Source organism: Chaetodon trifascialis, chromosome 13 (genome assembly GCF_039877785.1).
Source record: "Chaetodon trifascialis isolate fChaTrf1 chromosome 13, fChaTrf1.hap1, whole genome shotgun sequence".
NCBI classification, from domain to species: domain Eukaryota; kingdom Metazoa; phylum Chordata; class Actinopteri; order Chaetodontiformes; family Chaetodontidae; genus Chaetodon; species Chaetodon trifascialis.
Window position 1 is genome coordinate 6,499,208 of NC_092068.1, and position 25,788 is coordinate 6,524,995.

The 25,788-nt window shown below is 42.1% G+C and overlaps 2 protein-coding genes across 2 annotated transcripts; both read left to right on the forward strand.

The window, feature by feature from the left end:
* Positions 1-9,486: 9,486 nt before the first annotated feature.
* calm2a (calmodulin 2a (phosphorylase kinase, delta)) lies at positions 9,487-14,079 on the forward strand. The gene is made up of 6 exons (XM_070977122.1): positions 9,487-9,622; positions 10,633-10,663; positions 12,076-12,219; positions 12,317-12,423; positions 12,551-12,686; positions 12,782-14,079. Exons 1-6 carry the CDS (start codon positions 9,620-9,622, stop codon positions 12,808-12,810), a joined length of 450 nt encoding a protein of 149 aa, XP_070833223.1. The 5' UTR covers positions 9,487-9,619; the 3' UTR covers positions 12,811-14,079.
* An 878-nt stretch (positions 14,080-14,957) lies between these two features.
* Positions 14,958-25,290, forward strand: stpg4 (sperm-tail PG-rich repeat containing 4). Its single transcript, XM_070977981.1, has 7 exons — positions 14,958-15,039; positions 15,958-16,014; positions 16,507-16,761; positions 17,222-17,286; positions 17,577-17,622; positions 24,871-24,975; positions 25,113-25,290. The coding sequence occupies exons 1-7, from the start codon at positions 15,028-15,030 to the stop codon at positions 25,218-25,220; spliced, it is 648 nt and encodes a 215-aa protein (XP_070834082.1). The 5' UTR covers positions 14,958-15,027; the 3' UTR covers positions 25,221-25,290.
* The last annotated feature ends 498 nt before the right edge of the window (positions 25,291-25,788 follow it).

The following is a 25,788-nucleotide window of genomic DNA, read 5'->3' on the forward strand; positions in this document are numbered from 1 at the left end:
ATAAACTGTCAAAATCAATAATATAACTGAGTGCTAAATCCATAAAATGCCTCTCAGGATTGCCTTTCATATCATTAATAGCCTTGTAGGCCATTTTTAGGTCATGCAAGTATTTGCAAGTGATTTAATCTTAAATCATTGTATAGTTTTGTCATCCACTAACCTGTAAATGACACGTTAACATTTATCGTGTCCTCTCACTGTAAAAAACACTTTGCGAATGTAATTAGAGTATATTTTGAAAGTGTTTATCATGACTTGGTTCGACTTTGCAGACAGAGACCAGGTGAATGACGTGGAGACAGATCTGGTTCTGGGCCTGGCTCTGGGCATCGGCATCCCTCTGCTTTTGCTGCTGCTCCTGGCTGCACTTGCCTGCTTCTGCTGCTGCAAGAGGACCGTTACCGGAGAGTGAGTAACACCAGGAGCACATTAAGCAGAATTTACAAATACTTTCTAGACAATATGCACGACTGACTGACTCATAAAGATGGTGGTTTTTAAGGACTGATGGTTTTTGAAAGTTTCTAACAATATTATACAGGTTATGTTTGACTGAAGCTGCTGCTGCTGATATTCATCTGCTATTTTGTGTTGAAAAGGAATATATTTAAAGGAATGCTCCACCCAAAAAAAACAATATTTTGAGTGTCAAACAATCCATGTAGTCAGCTGAGGTTCACTAAAGATACAATGAATTCCAACAGAGACCTAGTTTTGACATGCCATTCTTAAATCACCCCCACCAGGCTTCTCCATGATTGGCCACATGGATAGATGTAGAAACTATGGCTGTGGAGTCCTCAGAGGTGATTGGCAATACAGCTCTGTTTAGGTGGTCAGTAGCTCCGTTGGTCAGGGTCAGACAGGATCCACAATATGTCCTGCTGCAGAGAATGACTGGGCCACGCAGAGTTATACACTCGCTGTTTCAAGGTACAGTAGTCAAATAGGTCTGCCCAGAGACAATCCAGCAACTTGAAAGCTTTAAATCCTGTCTTCTGTACTGCTGCTGCTGCAGCACTGTCTTCTTGTATTTAACTTCTCAGCTGGAGGACGGGCTGCCCACTCTCTTACTATATTAAACAAAAACACTTCCTACTAACAGCTTTAGTTTGGAGTTATGAAACAGTGAGGAATCTTTGACAGCATATACAGTAAACCAAGATAACGATGAGGATAACACATTCACAGAGTAGAGGTGCTGTTTGCTCACAGGTAACTGGCTAAAACCGCATTATCAAATCATATGTGATATGGGTGAGCTGAGGTGGTTGCACTGATTCCAAAGGATATTAAAAGACAAAACCCACCCCAGCTGCAGCCTCTTCACCCTGCTGCCGACTGGCAAGCGATACAGAAGTATCTGCCACCAGACTGCAGGGCACATTCTTTCCTCTGGCTTCTCAGTTCTTCCTCCGCACTCCACCATAAAACAATGGTTTTATTTTTATGATTTGCTCTCTATCCATTTATATCATTTTTGTATTGTGAGTAGTATAAAGGGACTACAACTAGCACTGCATTATACAAGCCTGTGCTGTAAAATGATAAATGAGCCTTGTACCTTGAAACCACTCTCTTATCTGTATGATAGATATGAAACTGCAGCCAGCAGCAAGTTAGCTTAGCTAAATCTGCGTACCAACCCCTCTGAAGCTCACTAATTAGCTGTTCTATGTTGTTTTCAGTACAAAACTGCAGTGTAAAAATGACTCACTGTGGTTTTCACACTGCATTACGTGCTGGACTCTTTTTTTTTTATTTCATCTGGGACCAGTAACTTCCTTTTTGTGTGGCTTAAACAACGATACAAAGTGATATTGTGTGTCAGTTAGCTAATTATTTGGACTGAGCCAGGCTAGCCATTTCCAGTATTTCTTGATATGCTAAGCAGCTTCGTATATTCTCATCTAACTCTCTGCACGCTTTGAACAGAGGAGGCATGCAATTTCTTTCTAGGATTTAGCTAGAACACACAGACTGAAAAAACAGCCACAGCCAAAGAGATTGGAATTATTTAACCACTCTCTCAGTGGCACATAATGCCATCTGAAACACTTCAGATCACATGGATGGAAGGATTTTAATACAGAGAATGAAAATGAATGAAAATCTGCTGTAGCTGCTGAAGTACAGTCATATTCAGATGTGTATGTACATGGGAGTGTACTATATCTATTCATGACTTTGTGCATCATAATAATGTGTCCTTGGCTCCAGCATGTGTGTACAGATGTATGGCATCTGGGCCAGGTGTTGGTGGGCCACGGAGACACATAATCCCTCTGATGACTGGCCTGCTTTCTCTGCTATCAGTAAACTAGACCCTATGGATATAATGGCCGGGGTCAGCGCCAGCATTGTGGGATTATGTTGTTAGATTAAAGTGAATAAGCAAAAGCCAGGGAAGAGGTTATGATACTGTCTTTCAACAAGGCAGAGAAATACAGATACTTAGATTATATGACATGATATTATAGTACTAAAGGCCCCAGATGTGTGGGATGTAATGGAGCAGGAATGGTTTCATTTAATGTTTCCAATGTTCCTTCATAACATCCCTTTAAGTAATATCAACTCTACTCTACGTTTTAACACTGTTTGCAGCATTGCATCTATAAAATATTATAAAATCAGCATTTTATGTAAAATCTGTAGACTTTCTCAACAATCAGGATTACGTTTCAGAGCATTTGAACGCAGCATTTCACAACATTAGCAGGAATCGCTGACCAAGGGGACTGAAAAGGTTTGAGCCACTGAGGGGCAGGCTCGTTGTTTTTTACTTTAATTCACAGAATGATTCATGGCACAACAGGTTGCACCATTTGAACCCCATGATCAGGGAGGACGCACAAACTACAACCATAATGATAGCCGATCCAAAACATGTGAAATGCTTCTCAGACAACAGCCAGTCTAAAGAAGCATTGGAAATGTGTGCTTTAATCAGTTTTAGCCCCAGATTTCAGCATCTTTCAGCAGTCAGAATATCTAGGCTAGAGCCTACATGAATATTGATGAATCACTGAGTATTCCACAACGACTGCTGCCCATCCAAACATTTCCAGAAATTGCCTGAAATAATTGTTTACTCTATGGAGAATTATAGACAGCACTGATCAGATCTGTGGAATTCACTGCAAAACTTACAAATGTGCACAGGCCTAACTCCTGGCACTAATGGAGATATATGGCCAGCAGCTAACAGTTTTACAGTAGACGGTGATCTGCATGATGCAAGCAAAAGACATCGTTTCTTTATATATTTATCATGAACATATTTTCCTCTTTACAGCATCTTGACAGGTAGACTGCTGTGGTTCCTTGTTTCCTCCTGCATTCTGACTGGCTTATGTGTTTTCTTCCAGCCTTCCCCACATGTTGCCAGACTACGTCCAGGAGCAGTACAACCCGCCACCCTTTAACTACTCCGATCCTGCCCTACACTACATGACACACTGCAGCCCACGGATCTTAGACAGTGTCACACCCAGGCAACGCCTCAGATAGCACATACTAAAAGCAGAGACACATAAACGCATACAGTAGGTGCATATCACTGACAGATGCTAACAAGCGCACACACTTGCTCACAGAAATGCACAGACTTACAAACACATTTGAAACCACTGTATATGCCTGATAATGACAAGATGAATGACTCTTATTTATATTGTAAGAAACAAGCAATTAATCCTAAGTGACTTTTAAAGTCAATTATTTCTAATCCTCTCTGCTGAGCGATGGACCTGCCGAGTTTGGACTGGAAGCTTTTTCGCCTGGACAACAGTTTACAGTCAGAGTCTGACCCAGCAGAACTCGACCACCCCTTGGCTGGAGACGCTGATGAAAAGTAAACCACTGCAGTGGTCTTTAGCTTCCAGCTGATACTACGCCAACAGCCTCTTTAATAGCAACATTAGCATTTGCCAGAATACCTGGCGTCAGGCTTCTGCCCTCTGTTCACTCTTATAGTCAGTATTAAGGTTGTTATGGTTCTAGTCCAAAATGTACAGGATCTCGTCCATATCTGGAAGGTCAGTGTCATTCATAATCATAACACATCATTGATTCAAATTAAGTGTTATTATTTCGCAAACACTTAAAGTAGACGTCACTGTTCTCTGAAAGCAATTATCTCACTTGGAATTATGCTCTGAATTATTGTTCATTGCAGGTTTGTGTGCCAGTTAATTTAATACAGCAGAGTAATTCAGTGTTTCAAATGGCAGCTGTCTTTTGTAAAGCTGGACTGTCAATGCAAGTCAAAAACAATGTGTAAGTATCATGTAAATCATTAAAAGTGCTGCATTAGCAACATTGTGCTGTGATGATATTACTTCAAGAATAAAGTGGACGTGGACAATACTGACCGATATCAGGTTTAAAATCACAGATTAATCTTTTGTCTTATCAGTACTCAGTCCCTTTAAACAAGTAAAGATAACAATCCCACATTAAAAGTAGAAGTTTTGCATTCAAGATTTTATATTATCAGCAAAATGTACATAAAGTTTTAAAGGCACTAATAATGCTTATGTTATTGGATCACTGATGCATTCACATGCAAGCAGGATTTTAATGTTATAGTTGGTCAAAATACTTTTAACTTCTTTATGCTTACATAATTTTTCACAAAGCTGTAATAATAAGTATAGTAAGTAACACCACATGTAAATATATGTAAAAATACTCACATATAATCAGCCTATATTCAATATTTTATTTCAATAAAAGTTCAGAAATACTATCGCTCTCACATACTCTGGTACTTGCCTCATTCAGAGTGGGTTATTACTGATGCATTAACATGTAAGCAGCATTTTAATGCTGTCCTTGAAAATGTTAGGCCACTTAATATTGCTTAATTATACTTTGACTGCTTATTATGTTATTGCATAGTTTTATCTATAAAATGTATATTATTATTTGTTTTTCTTATATGTTTATATCTTTTTTGCACTTGCAAAGTAAGTGGTAGCTGCGGCTATCTAGATGTAGTGGAGTAGAAGCATAAAGTAGCATAATATGGAAATACTCAAGTAAAGCACTAGTATCTCAAAATTGTGTATAAATAACCATTTAGTTAGTTAGTTTCCACCTCTGCATCAAGGTGGAAACTGACTTGAACTTTTTTAACTAGCTAACATTAGGATTCCCTTCACCACATCATTCCAGTTCTACTGTTTTTGTCAGCTCCCTGCAATTTCTCCTCCAACCACCAGGTGTCACAGCTGAGTCTTCAACACAAAGCAGATCAATTCCATTTGTTTATTAGTAAGGTTTAAGCAGAAACACAGCACTCTAACAGCCCCAAACACACACACAGTCACACACATGCACAGACGACTAGACACCTGCTCTGCAGCCTTCATCTGAAAGTGGCCACAGCATGCGGTGGAGCTTTCTGCCCCCTGCAGAATGAGATCATCTGAGCGGGGCGCGGAACGAGGCAGCCCTGCAGATCCCTGCCACTGCAGAGACAGACCTGGCCTACGCTACAGCCAGGGTCAAGGACGGGGCGCTGCTTAAATGCCCTGCCCTTGCTGCTTCCTTATTGTGGTTGCGCAGTAAAGTACTCATGCACACAACTACCCCTGCATAACCTCTGCAGTGCTTCTCAAGTCCACTGGTTTCATTTTCTACAGGATTGATTGAGTAAACTGCAAATTCTCTGCAACTAGTAAACTACGTACAGGATTTGTAGAGGAAACTTCTGGAAGGAATAAAAATCCACAGCACGCAGAGCTCCTGACACCTGTTATAGACAAAGGCACTGCAAACAGCAGCCACTGAGGATGAAATCACCTTGGCGAGAGAGCTTTGTAGTGCCACACTTCTGGAAGGTTCCAAGTCGCACCGTTTCATGTGCAGCTGAAGTCTGCAGTGTTTGAACTCTAGCACCACACTGACTGCAGCAGACAATCTGGAGGCAAGCCAGTGAGGGAAAGAGGGAGGAAAGGAGAGGGACAGAGTTAGACAGAGTTAGAAAAAGAGAGAGAGGACAGGAGGGAAATGAAAAGTGAGAGAGCAAAGATCAACAGCAGGGATTCTATTTGACAGCCAGTAAGTGGTTTTGTCCCTCAGATCCCCTCAAATAAAACAACTGACATGTGCAAGTTTCGAGATGCTTGATGATCTAGCAACAGGCCCAACAAACAGAAACACGTTTGGGGGATAGAAAACTAAGTGCATGCTTAACACTATATCCATTTCATCACAACATGATTCACATAGACAGGGAATAGCAGGCCCGCCCAAATCCTCTTATCCGATTTGAAGCCATTAATCATTTCTGCCTCATGATGTAATTTTAGAAAACATGTCATTTCTCAGTAACAGGTAGGCCAGAATGCCGATGGGATTGGCTCATGTGCAGCTAGCCTGTTGTTGGACCTTATACAGCTAATGTCATCATTGCATGGCTGCAAGACTATCCATGCTCACTGCAAGTGGTTTGCTGTAGGCCATCAACTTTGTCCATTGACTGGGCCACAACCTTTGCCCAGTGTATGCTGGGAACCATTACTGGTGATCAGGAATTCTTCTTAGAGGCTTGTCAGATGTAGCCGAAATTGCCTGAAGGTCATAAAAAATACATGTGCACATGCACACACCCCTTCCCTGTCGTACTTAGCATCAGTTCATGTCGACAGAATAGCAGCATATAGGCTAATCTCACATATACTCAGGCGTGTGGATGTTCAAGCATACTCAAAAGCAAACAGAAGTAGGCATGTGCACAAACATGCACACTCACACAATGTAAAGGTCTTTTCACTAATAGTAGCTTGACATCCATGACGCACAAACAACTGCCATCCTCTCCCATGAAAGGTGATCTGTTCCCTTGGCATGGAACCAGGAGGTGCATTACAAAGCCTCATTCATTTATAATGCTGTTGGCGTCTTTCAGTTACACAGGTAAACATCTTCTCATATTTGTCACCAGTGCTATAGCCCTCAAGGTCCTCACATGCCACTTAGGGAAACAAATTAGCATTTTTTTTTTAAGCTTTTTGCTTAAAAGCTGCTTTAGTTTAGAATATGAATGTGCAATAACACCCCACTGCAATGTGCTACCACATACTGTATCTCACATGCCATGTGCCAAACTGCCCTCAGTGCCAAAAATTGAACTAACCCACATGGTGGGTTTTCTGCAAAGGGAACAATGCTAACTGCTATCAGTGGGAGTGATGTTACAGGCCACTGGGAGGTGACATTAATGAAGATGGAGGGTTGACTTCAGCCCTGTCTCTGTTGAGCTAAAGTGACCTTTGACCCTGTGGTATGGAAATGAAAGCAGCCGTTTTATAAAAATGTTCCAGGTTGGGCTGTGTCCGATAAGGACTCATTATGTGAGGCAGTTACATATTCACAGAGCTGATAAGACGAGGGGAAACATAATAGGAATAGCAGTGGTTTGAGCACAGTGTGTATGTGCTTGCACACACATGGATAAATCTGAGTAAAAAATAATGCTGCAGAGTTAACATAACACCAAACATCCATAATGCAAAAACAGCACTGTAAGACACACTGTACTGTGCTCCATGTTGTGGGTTCAGTCTTCTTTGGCTTACATCATGGAGATTGGTTTCAGGTTTTATAGACCATTAAGTCATGTCTCCTGGGTTCCAATATTCCCTATCCATATTAACTTCCAACCTAAAATCACCTTTGACCTGGAGCAGGCCCTCTGAGACCTGAGGATCATTGAAGGGCATGTCATCAACCAACCAAAGAGCTGATTCTGCAGATTGGATAAAGTGTGGCTATATAAATTGGGCAGGAAAGCTATTCTGATTTTGAAATATTTATGACCCAACACCAAACCATTGTCTCCAGACAACAGTTTCATTAGAGCAATTCCCTATAGATGTTCCGAATAATGTTTGTAATGTGTGAATACCACAAGAAGTGCAGTTAAGTGTGCATGGCATCTCTATATTAGTATCTAAGTTTATGTTTTACAGTATTTTCAGAGAGGCAAAAGGTGACTTCATACACCTTCACTTAGTCGTTCGCACATGCTCCAGCTTATCTAGTTCTTGTGACAGGCCTTTGTGCCGTCACCTTTGGCATTACATAATCTGCACAGTGACAAAAAACCCTGTAGCAGAAAAACAGATTTAAATGAAAAGAATCCAATGTGCTCCAGATTAGGTAGGTTGGGAAAAAGCCTGGCTGATTCTAAAGCTGCTCAGCAGATCACATGGCACAGGCAGCATCACCTCTGCAAACAGTGCAGATGGAAGTGGGAACCACTTTGGATCCTCATTTCTTACATCTACATGTGAGATATTGAGCTTTTCACAATCCCTGCTCTCTACTTAGAGTGTGAGATCCGTGTCTAATAATAAGAGAGGCAACAGAATTGTGAGGAAGGGGGGCTGTTTTGGGACAAGGAGATTCTAGTACATTCTCTGAGTGGTTCTTCAAATCCTTCTTGCACATCCCTGTCCACCCTCCTCCACCTCTTCCTCAGCATCTCCCATGGGATCAGGCCAGAGACAGGTGGCCACTGGGAGACAGGAGAGCAGTCAGGCATAAGCAATCAGGCTATCAGATACTCTCATCCACACCAGCAGCACAATTAGACCTGAGAATCCACAGTCATCTGACAGCAACGCCTGCTATGGACCCGATGACATATCACACACTTAAGTGAGCACACTACAGACAATGCACATATGCACACACATGCACAAACTATTACCTGCTACAAACAATTGCACCCAAACACTTAAGCCCTGACACTGCATCTCATTATGCATAAAGCTGTTGTGATGAAGACTTGCTTAGCATACAAGAGGAACTTTACTCAAAGCCACACTAAACTCTGCCATACTCTGTGGTAACCTTCTAACAGCAATTAAAAAAAGCATAGGTATCAATGTGCTAATGAAACACATATAATGTAATCAGAAATGAAAAGGGAAAAAAAACAGCAGCAGTATCAAATACAGACTTGTGTAAGCACAAACTGGGTCGGTAATACCCCAGTTCCAAGTAACAAACTATGCTCCTGGTAGCTAATTACTTATCAAAACTATCTTATTGGGTCTCCCTAAAGATGATGCCCATATGTACACACTATGCAACAAGCTTGTCTGCTATGCCTGTGGCACTGACTGGGATGTCTATGGACAAGATGCAGCGGCAGCGCAGACCATGGGAGTGACGCATTGCAGGTACAAACACACCAATCAGAGAGCGCGATTTCTTTCGGCTCCGTCTTGTGCCTCATCACAGAGTAGCAGAAAGTATTCATACGCCATTATATAGATCACCAGGTATACGCAATATAATGTATAATTTCGACCTTAAAAACTTCACAGCAGTTGTACATGGATATTGCAGTTATTTTGTGATTTTCCTGAGTAGTGAGTCATTAATACAAATGTGTTTTAATTAATTTAGTAACTGAGGAAAAGGGAAGTTGGCGGATTGATATTGAAAAGAGGAGGAGTTGAGGATAGCCGTTAAAGGCGAGTCCAGTTGCATCTTTCTCAGTGTGCTCGTAGAGGTTGTTAGTCCGCTGGAACATTGTGTTGGCTTTGGTTTGTTACGGATTTTGTCGTGAACCAGCCGCTTTATCTACATCCAAATGGTAAGGAAAACAGGATTATATTTTTCGTGTTGTCTAGAATCGGTTGCAGTACCTTAGCAGGTGTCATTTTTTTTTAATGTGCGAGATGAATATCAATAAAATGTAACGTCACCAGCGTTGAAGCAAACGTTAATGGTGCGCCTTAACTACCGCAGTGCCTGCCGAATAAATGACAATTTGCTAGTTGCTAGCTTATTAGACTAAACTAACCGTAGCTAAATCTGTGTGAGTCGGAATAAATGCAGTATCACCCATATGCGTAACTTGAGCGTGGTTACACTTCAAACAGTGTACCAACGTCAGTTTCTTAATAATTTTCAATTCTGCAAGCCCAGCAGGGTCCTAGCTAATGTTGGGTTCGCCAAATTGTGGTGCTGGCCAATCATTGTCTGCTTTGTCAAGTACTTGTCCCAGACGCTGATTCAGAAGTAATGTTATGATTAGTTCCCAATCGATGCCCCTGCAGACTGCTATATTAACGTTAGACAGTCATATTAAAGACGTGTGTATCGTTGATATTTGTTCGTCTTAAGGTTTGTAATTAACTGAGCCGGCACATAACTGTAGCTAGCTAACTTTAGCTCCTACCTAGCTAGCATTTACCGCCAAATTGTAAGTCATTCATTGTCTTTGGCAAAGTTGGCGTCATCGAACACTCAAATCTAGCTAGATAAATCTAACGTTTGAAGGACCCGCCTAGTCTTACAGCATTTCCGTGTATTTGCTCCCTCCCTTGTTCAGTAATAACGTTGTTAGCTAAACGGCACGAAAATGTCAATGTTCTTTTTTGTGTTACAGCAGCTGGCATTGCTTTTGTAGCCTCCAGAGTAATTACCAGCTATAGACAGATGTGTTTGCAGCATTTTAAATAAATGTGCGGCTCCTGCTTTGAGGCCATCATTTTAAAGTTAAGAATTAGGATGACTAATGAAGTTGTAAGATGGAAAAGGTGATTATTGATATTCTCGCTGGTAAGATTGTTATTAATTGCTTCATGTCGCTTTTTACAGGCTGATCAGCTTACAGAGGAGCAGATTGCTGGTAAGACATTGCTGCATTGATCTCCTACTTTTCTCATATCCTGCAAAGTGGCCAGCATTATGGATCCTTGCATCCCTTGCGGCGGATTTATACTTTTGCCTTTTAAGGCATTCCACGGGGCAGCCTGCAGGTCATAAAAGAGGAATGAATGAAACTGCTGTTGCCTGCTGCCACTGGAGTGCAGAAGGACTCCCTCATGGAAAACTTTGCATTTTCATGGTTGCCATGTCATAAATGATGTAATCTGGAAGGACTGTATATTCTGCTGAGGTGTTGGCAGTCACCCTTTACATGCTTTGTATGATGTCTCCTTTGCCCTGGGTGTGTTCTCATTAGATAGAATCAACAAGAACAAATTCAGTAGCAACTTGGTCTTAGAATATTGGTGTACTTAAATGAGACTTAGATGTTATCCAAATCATGCAGAGGGAGTATCTCTTAAGGCATTGTTGACAGTATGTATTCAGGGACATTTGCTGTGCAGTTAATGTCAAGAATGTAGCACAGTTGTAGTGGTTTCCCCAGGAATATCTTCCGGCTTCTGTTGATTTGACTCATCTTAGGTCTCAGATTTCACAATATGCTGATCATACTCTCGCTGCATTTCATGGTATCAGCTTTTAGCGGACAAACCCTTGCTTCAAGTTATGCTGACATGCAATTTGTTTTGCAGTGATTGTCAGTTAATACAAATGGCATCACATGACCATGTACTAACAAGTTCTGTTGACTTGGGGAAATTAACCATAATTTAAAGTGCAGGAAGCGGTTGCAGTGACATGCTGCGCGGAGGAGTCCCACCTCCCCACTCCCACCACCACCACCAACGATTCTTGCAGTAGATACAGACAGCAGGCCTTTCCTCGTAACAAAAAGGGGTGTTGCCCTGTGTGTTTGACCCTGCAAATGGCAGGGCAGGTTGTAGCTTTTATGACACTGTCAAGCTGCTGCATGCCACTACACATTGCCCATTGGCCTCATCACACTTGATGAGTGTGTCATCATTCCTCATCCCTCACGGCTCCACCAAACCACACAGGCTGTCATTCACTGCTGATGTAGCTTGACTGCCCTGCTGCTTGGTCTCGTGGTTGCTGTCCTTGTTTAGACAAAAACCTTTGCAGTTGGAACTCAAAACAGAAGGGTTCATCAGTATGCTGTAGCTAGTTTATAACTGAAACATGAGTGATGTAATGCCCTTTTAAGTCGTGAGCTAATTCAGGGTTTGGGTCAATGTGGTTTGCAGACTGAAGGATAAGATAAAAAGTTTGCTATGCAAGGTGTGCTGACTACATTTACATGGACTTTTAATCTATATTTTTCTTCGCTTGCCAGTTTTCTTGTGCATATTTAGCTATAGGTGTGACACCTCTCTTACTAAAGAAGCCCATCCACTTTTTTTATGCAACCAGAGTTCAAGGAGGCATTTTCGCTCTTTGACAAGGATGGAGATGGCACCATCACCACCAAAGAGCTGGGCACAGTCATGCGCTCTCTGGGCCAGAACCCCACAGAGGCAGAGCTGCAGGATATGATCAATGAAGTGGATGCTGATGGTGAGCACTCAGTCTGGCTTTAAAACCTGCCAACCACACACATACTGTTGATATGCTGGTTGTAAATCCTCCATCAATGTCTATTCTTTGTCTCTAGGAAATGGAACGATAGACTTCCCAGAGTTCTTGACCATGATGGCCAGGAAGATGAAGGACACAGACAGCGAGGAGGAGATCAGAGAAGCATTCCGTGTCTTTGACAAGGTGAATGCTTTCTGTACTCTTTCACTCACACACACACACACACACACACACACACACACACACACACACACACACTTGTATATACAGCAGTTTTCAAACTTTACTTAAAGATTAATGTAATTTTTAGGATGGCAATGGATACATCAGTGCTGCTGAGCTGCGCCATGTGATGACAAACCTTGGGGAGAAGTTGACTGATGAGGAAGTGGACGAGATGATCAGAGAAGCAGACATTGATGGAGATGGACAGGTCAACTATGAAGGTTTGTAGACCTTGTATTTTATGTTTTCTGTTGGCTTGGTGCACTCATTGGAGACTCATTCAATTTTTTTTTTCCCCTCCCCCTCTTCCCTGCAGAGTTCGTACAAATGATGACGGCGAAGTGAAGGCCTTGTACAGATTTCGTATATAAATAATTTGCCTTTTTTTCTTTGTGTAATTTATCTGTAAAATCTTAATAGCCCTCCTTCGTCCCTGCCCCTTCTGCTGTCCAAAGGAACTGCATGTAAACTGCATAGGCTCTTGTCCCCATGTCCCTTTCTTTTGCTGTCATGGTGTTTTGGAGTGACGGAATGGTCATACAACCAGATGCCTGTGGAGGCCCCTGGGAGCCGGAGAACTTCGAATCTTCCCGTCTTGTGTGCTCGGGGCCCCTCCACGCATGGCGACATTGGAAACCTGTCAGCTGGTTGTCACTTGGCAACACTGTTGGCATGGAAACAATGTAGAGGAGTTTAAACTCTGCATGGACTATGGACAAAGTATATATGGAAATCTCTCAGCATTGCACTACTGCAAAAAAATGACACGGGTGTATCTCCTAGGTACTCGTACAAACTCTTTTTGTATCTGCTGTTCTATATACCAGAAAACGACTAATCTTACCATGCTTTTTAATGTTTTACTCACTACTTTTACTTTTCTTTCTTTCTTTTTATTTTTTTAAGTGACCTCTGGTCATGCCTCAAATAATCCATTCCAAGTTGTATATTTTTGTTTTCCAATAAAATTTACAATCTACCCGGATTTGAAAATTGTCTTGTTTTCTCAGTTATAATGGATCCTTGAGTTTGTATACCCTGTAATAATTCCCGTTTTTGTATTGAGGACAGGATGCTCCGTTTTTGATAGGATCTTTTTTTTTTTTTCCTTGTTGCTTAGAATACGTATGAAATGTTTACCATTTTAAATTTAAAGTGTCCCCTGTTAATTTCCAAAAGCACTGAGGAGCATCAGCCAATGCCTCTTAATGTTCAGATAAGCTCAGATCAAATCTGTATTGTCATTAAAATAAAAGCACTGAGTGGGATCAAAGGCTCCTATTTTGAAGTACACACAATGGTACTCATCATTGGATTAGCCTTGTACTGTCCAGCTCCCCCTCTGACTACATAGGCCATGTGTTGTCTGCTGCTGTTGGCGCAGCACTATGTAGAAGCTGCCTCATGTCTTATTTGGCATTTGCCCCCAATGATGTGGTGCAGGTGATCGAGCGTCTATCAGAAACCATGGTGTAAATAGAGGTGTACCTGTTTTTTCTTTCTTTTTTCTTTTTGGGTTAATTTCTGATTATTGAGTTTGTTACAGTAGCTTGCAGAGATACTAAGTTTGTTATTTTGATGAATGACAAAATAAAGCTCTATTGTGGACCTCTGCGTTGCCTCTTGTGTGAATTTTATGTGAATGTAGTTTGTACTCTTGATCCTAGTGGTTTGACTAACACTTTTTGTAATGTTATAAATTAAGAATCACCCTTTATTTTATTGTTTTAAAGAGGTATGTGGCATTTTGACTTTCCTTTGGGAGTAGTAGTAAGGGCTGCAGTTGTTTGTGGCTTCATCATGCATATTATTCAGTGGTCCCTGTGGATCTACATTTAAACATTTAGAAGATTGCAAAATGTATTTAACTAACAATTTATATACTGATGTAAATAAGTAAGTTGCTTACCCCTGATTGGGTTTTCCTTAATCGTGTGTGTCTAGCTAAAAATTAGTGCCTTATCTCTTTCACACAGGAGCAAGTTTGGTTCCAAGACTGAACAAAAACGAACACCACAACCCACAGCTATTTCAGGTGTGAATTGATGACACAAGTGGCTCTCATCTTGTAAAAACCAATTATCACAAGACTTCAAAAAAAGCTCGCAGTCGGAGTGTCATCACAGTCTACTTTTAAAAAGTTGTTAATTACACAGCGCATGTAACATTAGTCTCGGCCTTCTGTGTTCAGGCACTGTACTGTCAGGTACTCTGATGAAAAGGAAGAGGTTCAGAACAACCTCAGACAACGGCTCCTTCGCTGCTCGTGCGTTTTCTCCGTGTGTCTCCTCATGTTCTTTCAGGTCACATGAGACTTCCTTGACAAGCAGTGTAAACATGAATTCTTGGCTGCTTTGAACCATGTGTTTCATGTAGCCTAGCAACGAGGCTGAATGTTGTGCTTTTGCTCCCAGAGCGAGATTTTCACTTCAGGTGAAACTCTTTAGTTCTGCCCTACTGAGAGTATGTGTGTGTGTGTGTGTGTGTGTGTGTGTGTGTGTGTGTGTGTGTGTGCACGTGCACGTGCACGTGCTTGTGCCTGACATTTCACTCCAGCCTAGTATGCCACAAGAGGTAAGATACTTCAAACTTCATAGACAAAGAAGGCGGTTAGTTTGAAAGAATCTCTCAAGCTATGCATCACATTGTGAAACCTGGAGCGCTGTATAGCTGCCTCATTTCAAGAACCCCTCTTCTTACATACGCACAGCTTCAGTAGTATTAGGAAGAATGGTCAGAACAGCATTTTGTGTTCTCTTACTTAACTAATGTCAAAGAAGAGAAAAAGTTGCTCAACAGAAATATTTCTCATTATATAATATTTCTTTTTGGACCCCAGGTGGTCCTCAGACCCAGTCTTGCCCCTTCCAGACATTTGGAAGATGAGACATGTATTCCTGTTTTTACTTGTAATGGGTTGCAATTTGCGCTGTAATGGCAACTTTTGATCTGTGTATTTTAATCAATGTCGTAGCATCCCTCCAAATATCACACGATGGTGGATGGTGATAACGAGTGCTAACTGCAGCGTGTGTGGCATGTTCCTTGGTGCTGCTTGCCATTGTATCTTTCTCTCAGTCAAACTGGATGGAGAGTCTAAATTTAGACCTCCAGCAGGCCAGCTTGTTGAAAAATTGATCGATAGTGGAGTCGCTGCTATAGTAACAGTCGCCGTTTTAATGGTGGTCAGGTGTCACTGGATCTCCAGTCAAGCAGGTGATGAACCACAATGAGCACAGTGCAGTATACTACCACATGGAAAAACATAGGCATCTCTCTAAAGTCAGTGGCATGTCCAGGGCTGGTAATATCACAGATAAGGTAAGGCTCTTTCAAGTCCCCAAAACTGTGTGCGGTTAATGAGGACACGCTGATCTGGTGAAGCACAGGATGACACATGTGGAGATACATCAACACATTGTTGGCATAGCAAAGTCATCATAGCAGAAACTGTCTACTGTGTCTTGGCTTGTATCCTGTTCTTATCTGCAGGGTGATGACAAGGTGGATCTGAGTGGCCGGGGGAGCTGGTGGCTGGGAACACTGAAAGTAGGTGTCATACTGCAGTATGGTTTCATAGCCTGTCTATGGAAGACAAGCTGCTACCTTGGCTTCTGAGCTGGCCCAAACACTTGCCACTGGCTCATTAATGGCTCATTAGCTTATGTGTAGATATACTACACTTTCAGTTAATGGCTTTTATTGCATACCACTATCCCACTGTCTGTGTCCAAAGTGTGCTGTGTGCTAGACATAAAGTCATACACTGTTACTACAGCCAGCCCAGTCCCTAAGTGCCTTACAGTGCATTCATGGTAATAATGCACAGGACTAATTAATTATCACTTTATCTTAATGTGATCCCAGCTCTCACGCTCAATTGTTAATCAGCTGCCTACTTCTTTCTATGAACATGTCCTACACAGCTAACAATAGGCTAGGTGGCTTGACAATTCTTCTTTGTGAATGAATGGCAAGCATAACTTTTAATACAGCCAAGCAAGAAACAGCAGATAACTATTGACTCTTGCCTTTCTCCAGGACACACCCAGCCCGGGTTTCTATCACATCCGTGACTTCATCGAAGAAGCTGAACTGAACCCGGTGAGGAAGACATATGGGTTCAAAGGTGTGGGCAGAAAAGCCCAGACGATGGGCGTACATAAAGGGGATTTGCTTCTACCTGGGGCATATGACTACATCGACTCCATCCAGGAAGTCCTGATGCACCAGGCATCATACTCTTTCAAAAACTGTCCACGTCCTGACATCGTCACCCTGGGCGTCAGGGACAAGGTGGGGTTCAGACATGACCTCTACTGATCCTGTTAGTATATGCAAGTAACCACATATTAAAGGAGTAGTTCACAGTTTTGGGAAATAAACTTATTTGCTTTCTTTCTGAGAGTTAGATAAGAAGTTGGACAGTGCTCTCATGTCTGTTCATTGAAGGTAACCTGTAGGGTTTTTCACCAAAGGTTCTCATCGCCCTCTACACCACCTTGATTCATATATGTAGTTCTTAAGCAGTATCCATGAATTGTTTGGCACATCATCACAGCACTTTGCTTAAAAATACAGTAGGTGTTCTTCAAATCATGGTTGCAGCAGACTCACTGGAGAAAGACAAAAGATGTGTGAGAAACAGAAGTCAGCTGTTGGCTATGTAACACGACACATGAAAAAAAAAAAAAAAACTCATGGTGATTTGTCATATTTATCTAAACACTTTTCAAATCTTTATTCCCTGTTCCAGCGTATAAACACTTCACCATGCGACTACAATGTGACAGCAAAACCTGTGGAGAAGATTCCCTGCAAGTAAGCACTCGACAACAGCCTCTCTTTAACTCTCAGATCACAGCGCAGCAGACAACCCGTGAATCATCCCTTGATCCTTCCTCCTCATACAACTTCTCCTTCCCGCTCTCATCTGCTCACAGCACAAAGATGGAGAAGCAATCACCCACCTGCTCTCTCATTTTCTTTGCTGTGATCATGCACATCCTTATTCTTTTCTTCCCTCATTGTTCTCCTCACTGCTATCCTCTATTTTCCTTTCCTTTTTTTGACAGACACTCCCCCCTCTCTCTTCTCTCCTCTTCTTGCAGGCATGTGATGTTTCGGTCGACTGTGCAGCGGATCAGCTTTCCACCTGTAAGTATCCAGTCACCAAGACTAGTTATTAGGACCATTCAGTCTTTCCATTGCCCACAAAAAGGCTTCATTACAATACACTTTCAATAGGTTTTGGTTACAAGCTAAGACCTAATGTGCATCTGGTATGTACTGCACAGGAGCTAGATATGACAACCACAAGGGTCAAAGAAAACTGACCCCACAGGGTATCTGATTGTATCATTTGCCCCATTTAAGGGCCTGTTGTGACACTGTACTAGTTGACCAGTCAGCTTTGGTTCATATTGCAGAGTGTTGCTGCCTTTTAGCTGTGTGTCCATGCTGGTAGCTGATGGATATTTGAGCCATGCTGGCAGCTGCTGAGTGTTGACAGAGAAGGGAAGGCGCTAAGAAATCCTGAGGGTGTTATTACTGCAGACTTGGGAGCAGTTTTCTGCTGTTAGTGGTGTCACAGTGACTCTAAGACAAGTTTATTGTCCAATGTTAAGTAGCTACACAAATCCTGCAGTGAAGTTAACTGAAAGCACAGATCATTCACACAGCTGACCTGGTGGAGGTGGACAGACATTAGCGGATCCAAATTGTGTCTTAATGGTTTACACTGGGAACTTTAGGTCCATCCAGAGACAGGAGACAAGAATTTCAGATTCAGATTCAGATTTCTCTGAACCTCTTAGCCCAGAATAAAATGAAACTGATTTCCACACATCCAAAGAAAAACCTCTAGTGAACTGAACATATTTGGGAACAGAACAAAAAAAGTACATATTCTCTTTTTTTTTTCTTCTTTTTTTTCCTTGATTTTACTTAATTTCTCCATCCTGGGGCTACTATGTGTCCTAGATTTACATGTTGTGTTTTCTTTCAATATCAACTGCACGTGCTGCTCAGAAGGAACAAATCCCCCCTTGAGATTCAAACCTGTTTGAATTAAAGTCATAATTCCAGACATTTTCATATGAATGAATGTCATCCTCTCTATTGCTCTAACACAGAAGTGATTCAGCCTTTAATCACTGCATGGAAACTTGCTGACACAAGCAGCAATGTCGGACCACTTTGGTCCAAACTGAAATACTGTATTCAGCAACAACTGCATGGATTGTCATGAAATTTTGTATAGACATTCATGGTCTCCAGAGGATGATTGAAAGAATGAATTTGGTGACCCCTTGACTTTTACTCTGCCACCACCATGAAATATCTCTACAATTATTTCAATTCGATTGCCATGAAATTCAATACAGATTCATGGTCCCCGCAGCATGAATTGTTTAAATGAGCTCTCAACTGGGATCAAATGGTTTCAGCTCAAAATTCAAATTCTATGTTTGCTACTTAGTGTTTAGTACCAATGTTGCTATGCTGACAAGCATTGTAATTATTAGCATATTAGCATTGTCATTGGGAGCACATTGGCATGCTGATGTTAACATTTAGCTCAAAGCTCCACTGTACATGCTCACAGAGCCACTAGCATGGCTGTCATTTTTTTGTTTGCTGGGAAAAAAAACATTTGGATGTTTTTTTGTTTTTTTTTCATGTACATGGAGGCAAACCAGCCCCCCTGTTATTTTTTTCCCCCCAAAATCCTGAATATCAAGCTTGTGCTGTGTGAATTTTACCTCATGATATTTCAAAAGAGAAGAAGTCTAGGTTTCCAGTTGGTTTAAGTTGTACTGTATACTGAGGTTTTGGATTCACCAATCAAAAACAGGTCAAAGATTTAAAGTTTTACAGAAATTCACAGCATGTGCCAGTTACCTATGCCACACAGGAGAATGTTTCTAACGTGCTGTGCCACAGTAGGAAATTAGGCCAAGTGCTTGGCTCAAACACACTCACAGACATACACATGTGTGAGCGAGCTTCACTGTCCACACACCTGCATTAGCACCTCTGGGCGAGCAAGTGGGGTCCAGCAGGCCAGTTGCCAAGCTTCAAATTAACTGGCAACTTGGATCAAATGGCATGGATTTGTGTATTAGATGGAATATGTGGGTAGGAACCTTCTTCATGTTCTTCATAGACAATAAAACATAGTGTCAGAAGTAAAAATTTAAATCTTATCAAAAAAGCTAGTGTGTAGTGGGCTGGAGAGTGACAAGTTTAGTGACAAGTTTAGTGCAAGACCAAGTTTAAAGTGGACATCTCCAACACGGCACTCAATAGCACTTTCAAAGCAATCCAAGCTGCAAAACAGAGATTAGCAGCACTGCAATCAGTGTGGTAGACAATGATGGATTCAAAGAGCTAGTTTGGTACCTTCAGCCCGAGTGCATTATGGCATTGACTAAATGCATTGAAAAACACTTTGAGAAGAAGAAGGATGAGCGAGAAGTCAAGCTAACGAAAGAAGACAAGCTAGCTCTTACTACCAACTGCTGGACAACTCTAATAAATGAAAGCTCCTACATAAGTACCTGTCACTTCATCAGAGCTGACTGGTACGTGCAGTCCAGTGTGCTCTTCAGCTCAGAATTAACTGTTTAGTTACCAGTTAATGGGTGTCTGGCTATTGAAAGCAAAATTAATTGAAAGAGTGTACAAAACAAAACTCTAGTTCACTGCCTGCTGATGCAGAGGGCAGTCAATGGATAACGGACATTAATGTTGACCGCTATGACAAAGTGTTCAGAATCGACACCGGAGTGGTTGTCACTGCAGTCTCAGAAACACTGTACACCTCGAGCTAGCTCGCCAAGCTGGTGACACCAACAAAAGCATTGGCCAGGAGTGATACCTTTGAAGGTGAAAGGCATCCCTCCACAGTCATTCTCATCAAGAAGAATAAGGGCACCAAGTAGGACTTATATGTCATACAAGGGCTGGCTGCCATAGCACTACAGTTGGTTGCCAGTCTGGATAACTTCATTCTGGCCTCCAAAGAGAGTGTGAAATAGAAGTTCCTGAAGGTTTTTCTGTAGCCTAGGAAATATGTAGGCTGAGTATTACATGAAGCTGGGAGCACAGCCCTTTGTCCTCCCGATGCCCACTCCTCTTCCACTTCTACCAGGGGTTAGAGTGACCTCAAAGGTTGAGGAGCTCACAGATGGTTGTGCATCTATGGTGGTGGTCAAAGTTACATGGTAACACAAAATTGTGATAGATTCTACTGTCCAAGGAAACTTTTCTGCTAACCACTTTCATAACTCCAGATGGATGATGTGCTTATCTGGGGAGCCACACAGAGAGAGCACGATGAGAGACTGTGGTGGGTACTGTTATGACTGCAGCAGGCAGAAGTGATACTTAATGACAAGTGTGAGTTCTTGAAGACCAGGATAAATTTCCCAGGGCAGGTCATCGAGGCACTGATGGTCAGAGACCCGTTGGAAAGTGGCAACATGAGGAAGGCCTTCAATAGCATCAATGAAGAACTGACGACACCCCCAGGACCAGCACTATGATACGAAATGCTGAAGCACTTGTCGCTGCTCATTCACCCTCATACAAGATGGATACTGTGCTTCTCCATCAGCAATCAGATGCAGAATGAAAACCAGATTTGAAAGCCATCAGCAGTGCCGAACAGTGATATACCCAGATTAAGAAGGAGGCACTGGCCTCGACATGGGCCTGTGAAAGGTTTACGGAATTCCTCATTAAGAAAAAATTCCACTCTGAGACTGATCACAAGCCTCTGGCTCCTCTGGTAGGCTAAAATAGCTCAGATGAATTCCCAGCATGCATACAGCATCTACACCTGTGACTAATGAGATTTTCTTAAAGTATATCACATGTAGCTGGCAAAGACATTGCAATTGTGGACGTGCTTACCAGAACTCCGATCAGCAACACAGCAGAGGGGCTGCAAGTGGAAGAAATCAACTTGTTCGTTGACTCTGTCATGGCAAACCTTCCTGCTACAGCAAAGAGACACAGGGAAATCCAGTCACACCAGGATGATGACACCATACTCCAGTTGAAGAATTACCGTGTGGAGGGATGGCAAGACAAGTTCTCAATTAAACTAGTGTTCTAGCCCTGTCTGCTATTCTTAGGTGAGTTCACAGTTCAAAATTGTCTGCCATGGCATGACATCATAATTGTAAACCTTGCATCACTTAGTGTGGTGGCCAAGCTACGGCAGACATGATATAGATGTGATACATGTGGCTGCAAGAGAAGAGTTTGAGAGTTCCCATCAAGGCCATGCAGATCTCCTAGAGCAGACCTACAGACAGAAAGCAAACATTACTTGGTCATTGTGGGTGATTTTTATTAAAGATACTCTAAAGTGGCCAAATTAACATCCACAACATTGGAAATAGTGGTCAAGCATTTCAAGTCTAGCTTTGCATGTATGGAATACCAGAAGTGGTTTTCTCAGGCAATGGTTCAGCAATTTGCATCCGAGTCCTTTAGATTGCACAAGATTGGAGCTTTAGTCATGTGACATCCAGTCCCCATTCCCCACAGAAAAACAGGGATGCTGAGAGCGCTGTAAAGTCAATCAAAAGTCTTCTCAAGAAATCCAATGATCCTTCTCTCACCCTCATGGCATACCACACTGCTCTTCTGGCGAATGGATACAGTCAAAGTTTTGCTTGAGAGAAACACAGTGGTGTCTACAGTAGGCACATCAAGGTCCTACACCATGAAGACACCCAGCGGCACCATGGCAAGAAATATATACCATCTCTTACCTAACCAACTTACCTGAGACAATGCCTGAAAACTCTGAACCTGATGCTGTAAGTACACCTGTTCCACCTGAAGCCCAGTGTGACTCCAGTCAGCAGACTCCAATGTGTGAAAGATGTTTTCCTGCCAGAATCAGAAAGCCTCCCATGTACCTGAAAACCTTTGTTTACAGAGGAAGAAACTGAGTTAACAGTAGGGCAGAATAATCCCTACACTAGTCTACTCCATTCCTCATAGAAAATACTGATACTACTATAAGTTAAGGTGTTTATAGAAGCATATGTTGACAGGGTTTCATCGCTGAGCATTATGCTAAAAGTTACAGGTATCGACCTTGATAATAGCTGAATTATAGAACTGTTATATATATGTTACAATATATGGGAAAAAGTTAAGAGCTTTCCATTTAGAGTTTTCAAAATGCTTACTATTGTTTATTCATGCATCCCCACAGGGAAGGTCTTTTTATCTAGAACGGCGATGTAATATTAGGTGAAATATGTGGGAAGGAACCTTGTTATTGTTGTACTGTGTTGCCCCGGTGGCAAAATAAAGTTGGGGGTTAACTGCCAGGGAGCTGTCTGATGCATTCTTGTCTCGATCCTCCAGATAAGGTTTGCATTGTACCTACAGACAAAAGAACAGTACCAGTAGCAGCCATCCCTCCGAGGAGCAGTGGAGAAGAAAAGACACTTTCCTGTCTCCCTCTGTCAGAATCAGAGAGCAGCTGAAAATGAAAGGCTGGTCCTGCGTTCAGGGACAGGGAGACAGTTTTATGTCTGAGAAGGAGGATGGAGGGGGGTGGATGCTATTTCTGCATGGCACGCCGCTGGTGATGACCAGTATGTGTGTTAGTGGGTAACAGGAAAGGAGAAGTGAAAGGCAAGGAGAGAGAGAGAGAGAGAGAGAGAGAGAGAGAGAGAGAGAGAGAGAGAGAGAGAGAGAGAGAGAGAGAGACCGACCTTTGACAGAGACAAACAGATCGGACAGGTGAAAAAACTACAACACAACAAGAGACTGGCAAAGGCCAGAAAGACAGCAGTCAAATGTGTCATACTGTAGGTCTTAAAGATATGGGAAGGGGACCCTGAAATAGACCAGACATATATTGTCAGTGCATCCTTGAGATGATTTGAGTATCAGCATAGCATAACAATGGGTTTCCATTAGCTTATACTGTAGATCTAGTCTCATTTGGCTCTAAAAAGGTTAGAGATCATGATGTACATTAGATGAATATAATGCAAGCCTTCGTGCATGCTTACCATCAGGTTTGGAGCAGTTTGATTAGACTGTAGTTAACTCATGACACCATCAAAATAAAGGCCCACGTTCTGAAAACAGGGCTCCGTTCTTCAAAGATGCTTGTTGTAATCATGGTTAGCATGACATTAGCCAAATAAAATCAAGACATCTGCACACATTCAGCTGTTTCTCTGTGCATCCTTAAGTAAGGCTTAGTTCAGACTGCAGGCAAATCAGATTTGTTTCTCAAATCAGATCTTTAAGACAGACTGTGTGCATTGCTATTTGCAAGTGATAAGATTGAATTTGTGTGACGGGACATCACCAGTCTATCTGCATGTTTAACAACGTTGGAGTCAGTAACTAAACACACTGATGAGAATGCTTCCAAGCTAGAACATGAGAACATGAGAGCAACCAGCTTTGCCTGTACAGAAGCCTCCCCCCAAAGTGCCAGTAGGCAATTTGTTTGAGCAATTGTCCACAGACTGTTTCCAGACCGCTCTGCTAGTAGTACCTCAGATTCTCAGCCACTCTGAAGAACTTCTGTCACTCTGGATCTGATGTCTTTGTTATGTGTTGCATTGCGAGTGCTGCAAAAGGCATTTTAAAATCTGATTTAAGAGTCCAGATTGAGACTCATCTGTAGAAATCTGACTGGAATCATCTTTTAAAATGTGGCTTGGATCCAGTTTGCAAACAACTACATTTCATGTAGTTTTTGATTCCAGACTTTTTTAAAATTCAGTATGGATATGTCAAGAAATGGATTTGAGCTAGCAGTCTGAACAAGGCCTAAAGTACTAAGTGTGTATTGAAAAAAACAAAAACAAAAAAACTCCACTGGGTTACTGAAATTCTGTCCAATTAACAAGCCAATTGCAACAAGCTACACACTACTGACAACTTCAATAAAGTTAATGTTGACAACGGGGCAAAAATACAGGAGAGAGCATTTCCTCTACAGGTTTCTTACCTCATCAAAGAGAAGAAACCATGTTTGTGATTACGTACTAATGATTACATGCTAGCTTTAGCCTACAACCTATTTAGGTTGAGGCATATGATGTAGAGCTAAAGTTACGGCCCTGTCCTGATGAATTTGACTGTGTTATTACATGCTAATGATAACATGGCTACATTATAGGTTCAGGTATAGCGTACTCATCTTAACTTTAACCCAGCCAGTCTTAACTTGCTGTGTTACCAAACCTCTGTCCAATAAACAAAGATAATAACAAAAGGTAAGAAACCATATGTGTGCTCACATGCTAAGGATTACATGCCAGCCTACAGCTGCAGGTCTACAGCTCAATCACAAATTGATAAATCAGTTCATCCATCAATGATCGCTTTCATCTCTGATCACCTTAGAAGGAGGGACCTGGTCCATGCTACTATAGTCCACAGATGACTCCAGCAAAAGGCATCACTTCCTGCTTCAAATCCACATTGCCACGGCTCCACTATGTGCACTCAGTAAGTCCAGTACTTCACGTTGAACTGCATCTTGTCTATAACTGGACAGGGGTTTCTCCTCCTCTGCATTTAGAAGTGGTGACATAATGAAAAAAAAAAGTATGTATGTGTGCCTGTATTGTCTGTGTATTCCGCAGAAGACCCCAGGACCAGGGGCCTACGAACCTTGCTGGAAGTTGGGCGACCCCGTGAACACAGAGGCCATAGACCCATCATTTAGCCTCTTCTTCCGCAACACTCTCTAGTGTGGACTACATTTCCTGTGATGCTTTGATGCCACAACCATCTTCTCATGCTGTCAGCTTACTAGCAGGTCACACACGACTCACCCTTACCTATGAAATAAAAAACCATGAATGTATAGTTCAAGCGTAAGAAACTTTCAGTCTGTTGTTTCTTGGACCAGTGTTTATCTGCTCATCAGTGAGGTATTTTGTGGTCTGCCAACAACATAATCAGCTTCATTCGTTGTGCTCAAATAGCTCAAGTGACGCCGGCCAGGGAAGCAGAATGATCTTATCTGCAACAAAGGGTACTTCATTCCACTTAACTACATGTTCCCAGTATTGCTCTCTCCCTCCATCTCTCTGACTCTCGCTCCTCTTTCGCTCTCTGTCAGCAGTCAGGCTGCTTTGCCTTCCTACTATCTCTGCCCCGCGATGCACTCAGGAGGAGGAATGCTGCTCAGCCATGCGTCACATGCACATAGCTTAGTGTGGCATGCTGCACCCTCAGATAACACATTCAGTATTAGGGGCCAAGGCAGTGGCACACAATAAAACAGCTATTCTTATCGCTACCTACTCCGCATAC

Coding starts and splice junctions, on each gene's coding strand:
- calm2a (XM_070977122.1), top strand. Junction 10,664..12,075: donor TACAGAGGAGCAGATTGCTG/GTAAGACATTGC, acceptor TTATGCAACCAG/AGTTCAAGGAGGCATTTTCG. Junction 12,424..12,550: donor CATTCCGTGTCTTTGACAAG/GTGAATGCTTTC, acceptor TGTAATTTTTAG/GATGGCAATGGATACATCAG.
- stpg4 (XM_070977981.1), top strand. Junction 16,015..16,506: donor GGTGGCTGGGAACACTGAAA/GTAGGTGTCATA, acceptor GCCTTTCTCCAG/GACACACCCAGCCCGGGTTT. Junction 16,762..17,221: donor CCCTGGGCGTCAGGGACAAG/GTGGGGTTCAGA, acceptor TCCCTGTTCCAG/CGTATAAACACTTCACCATG.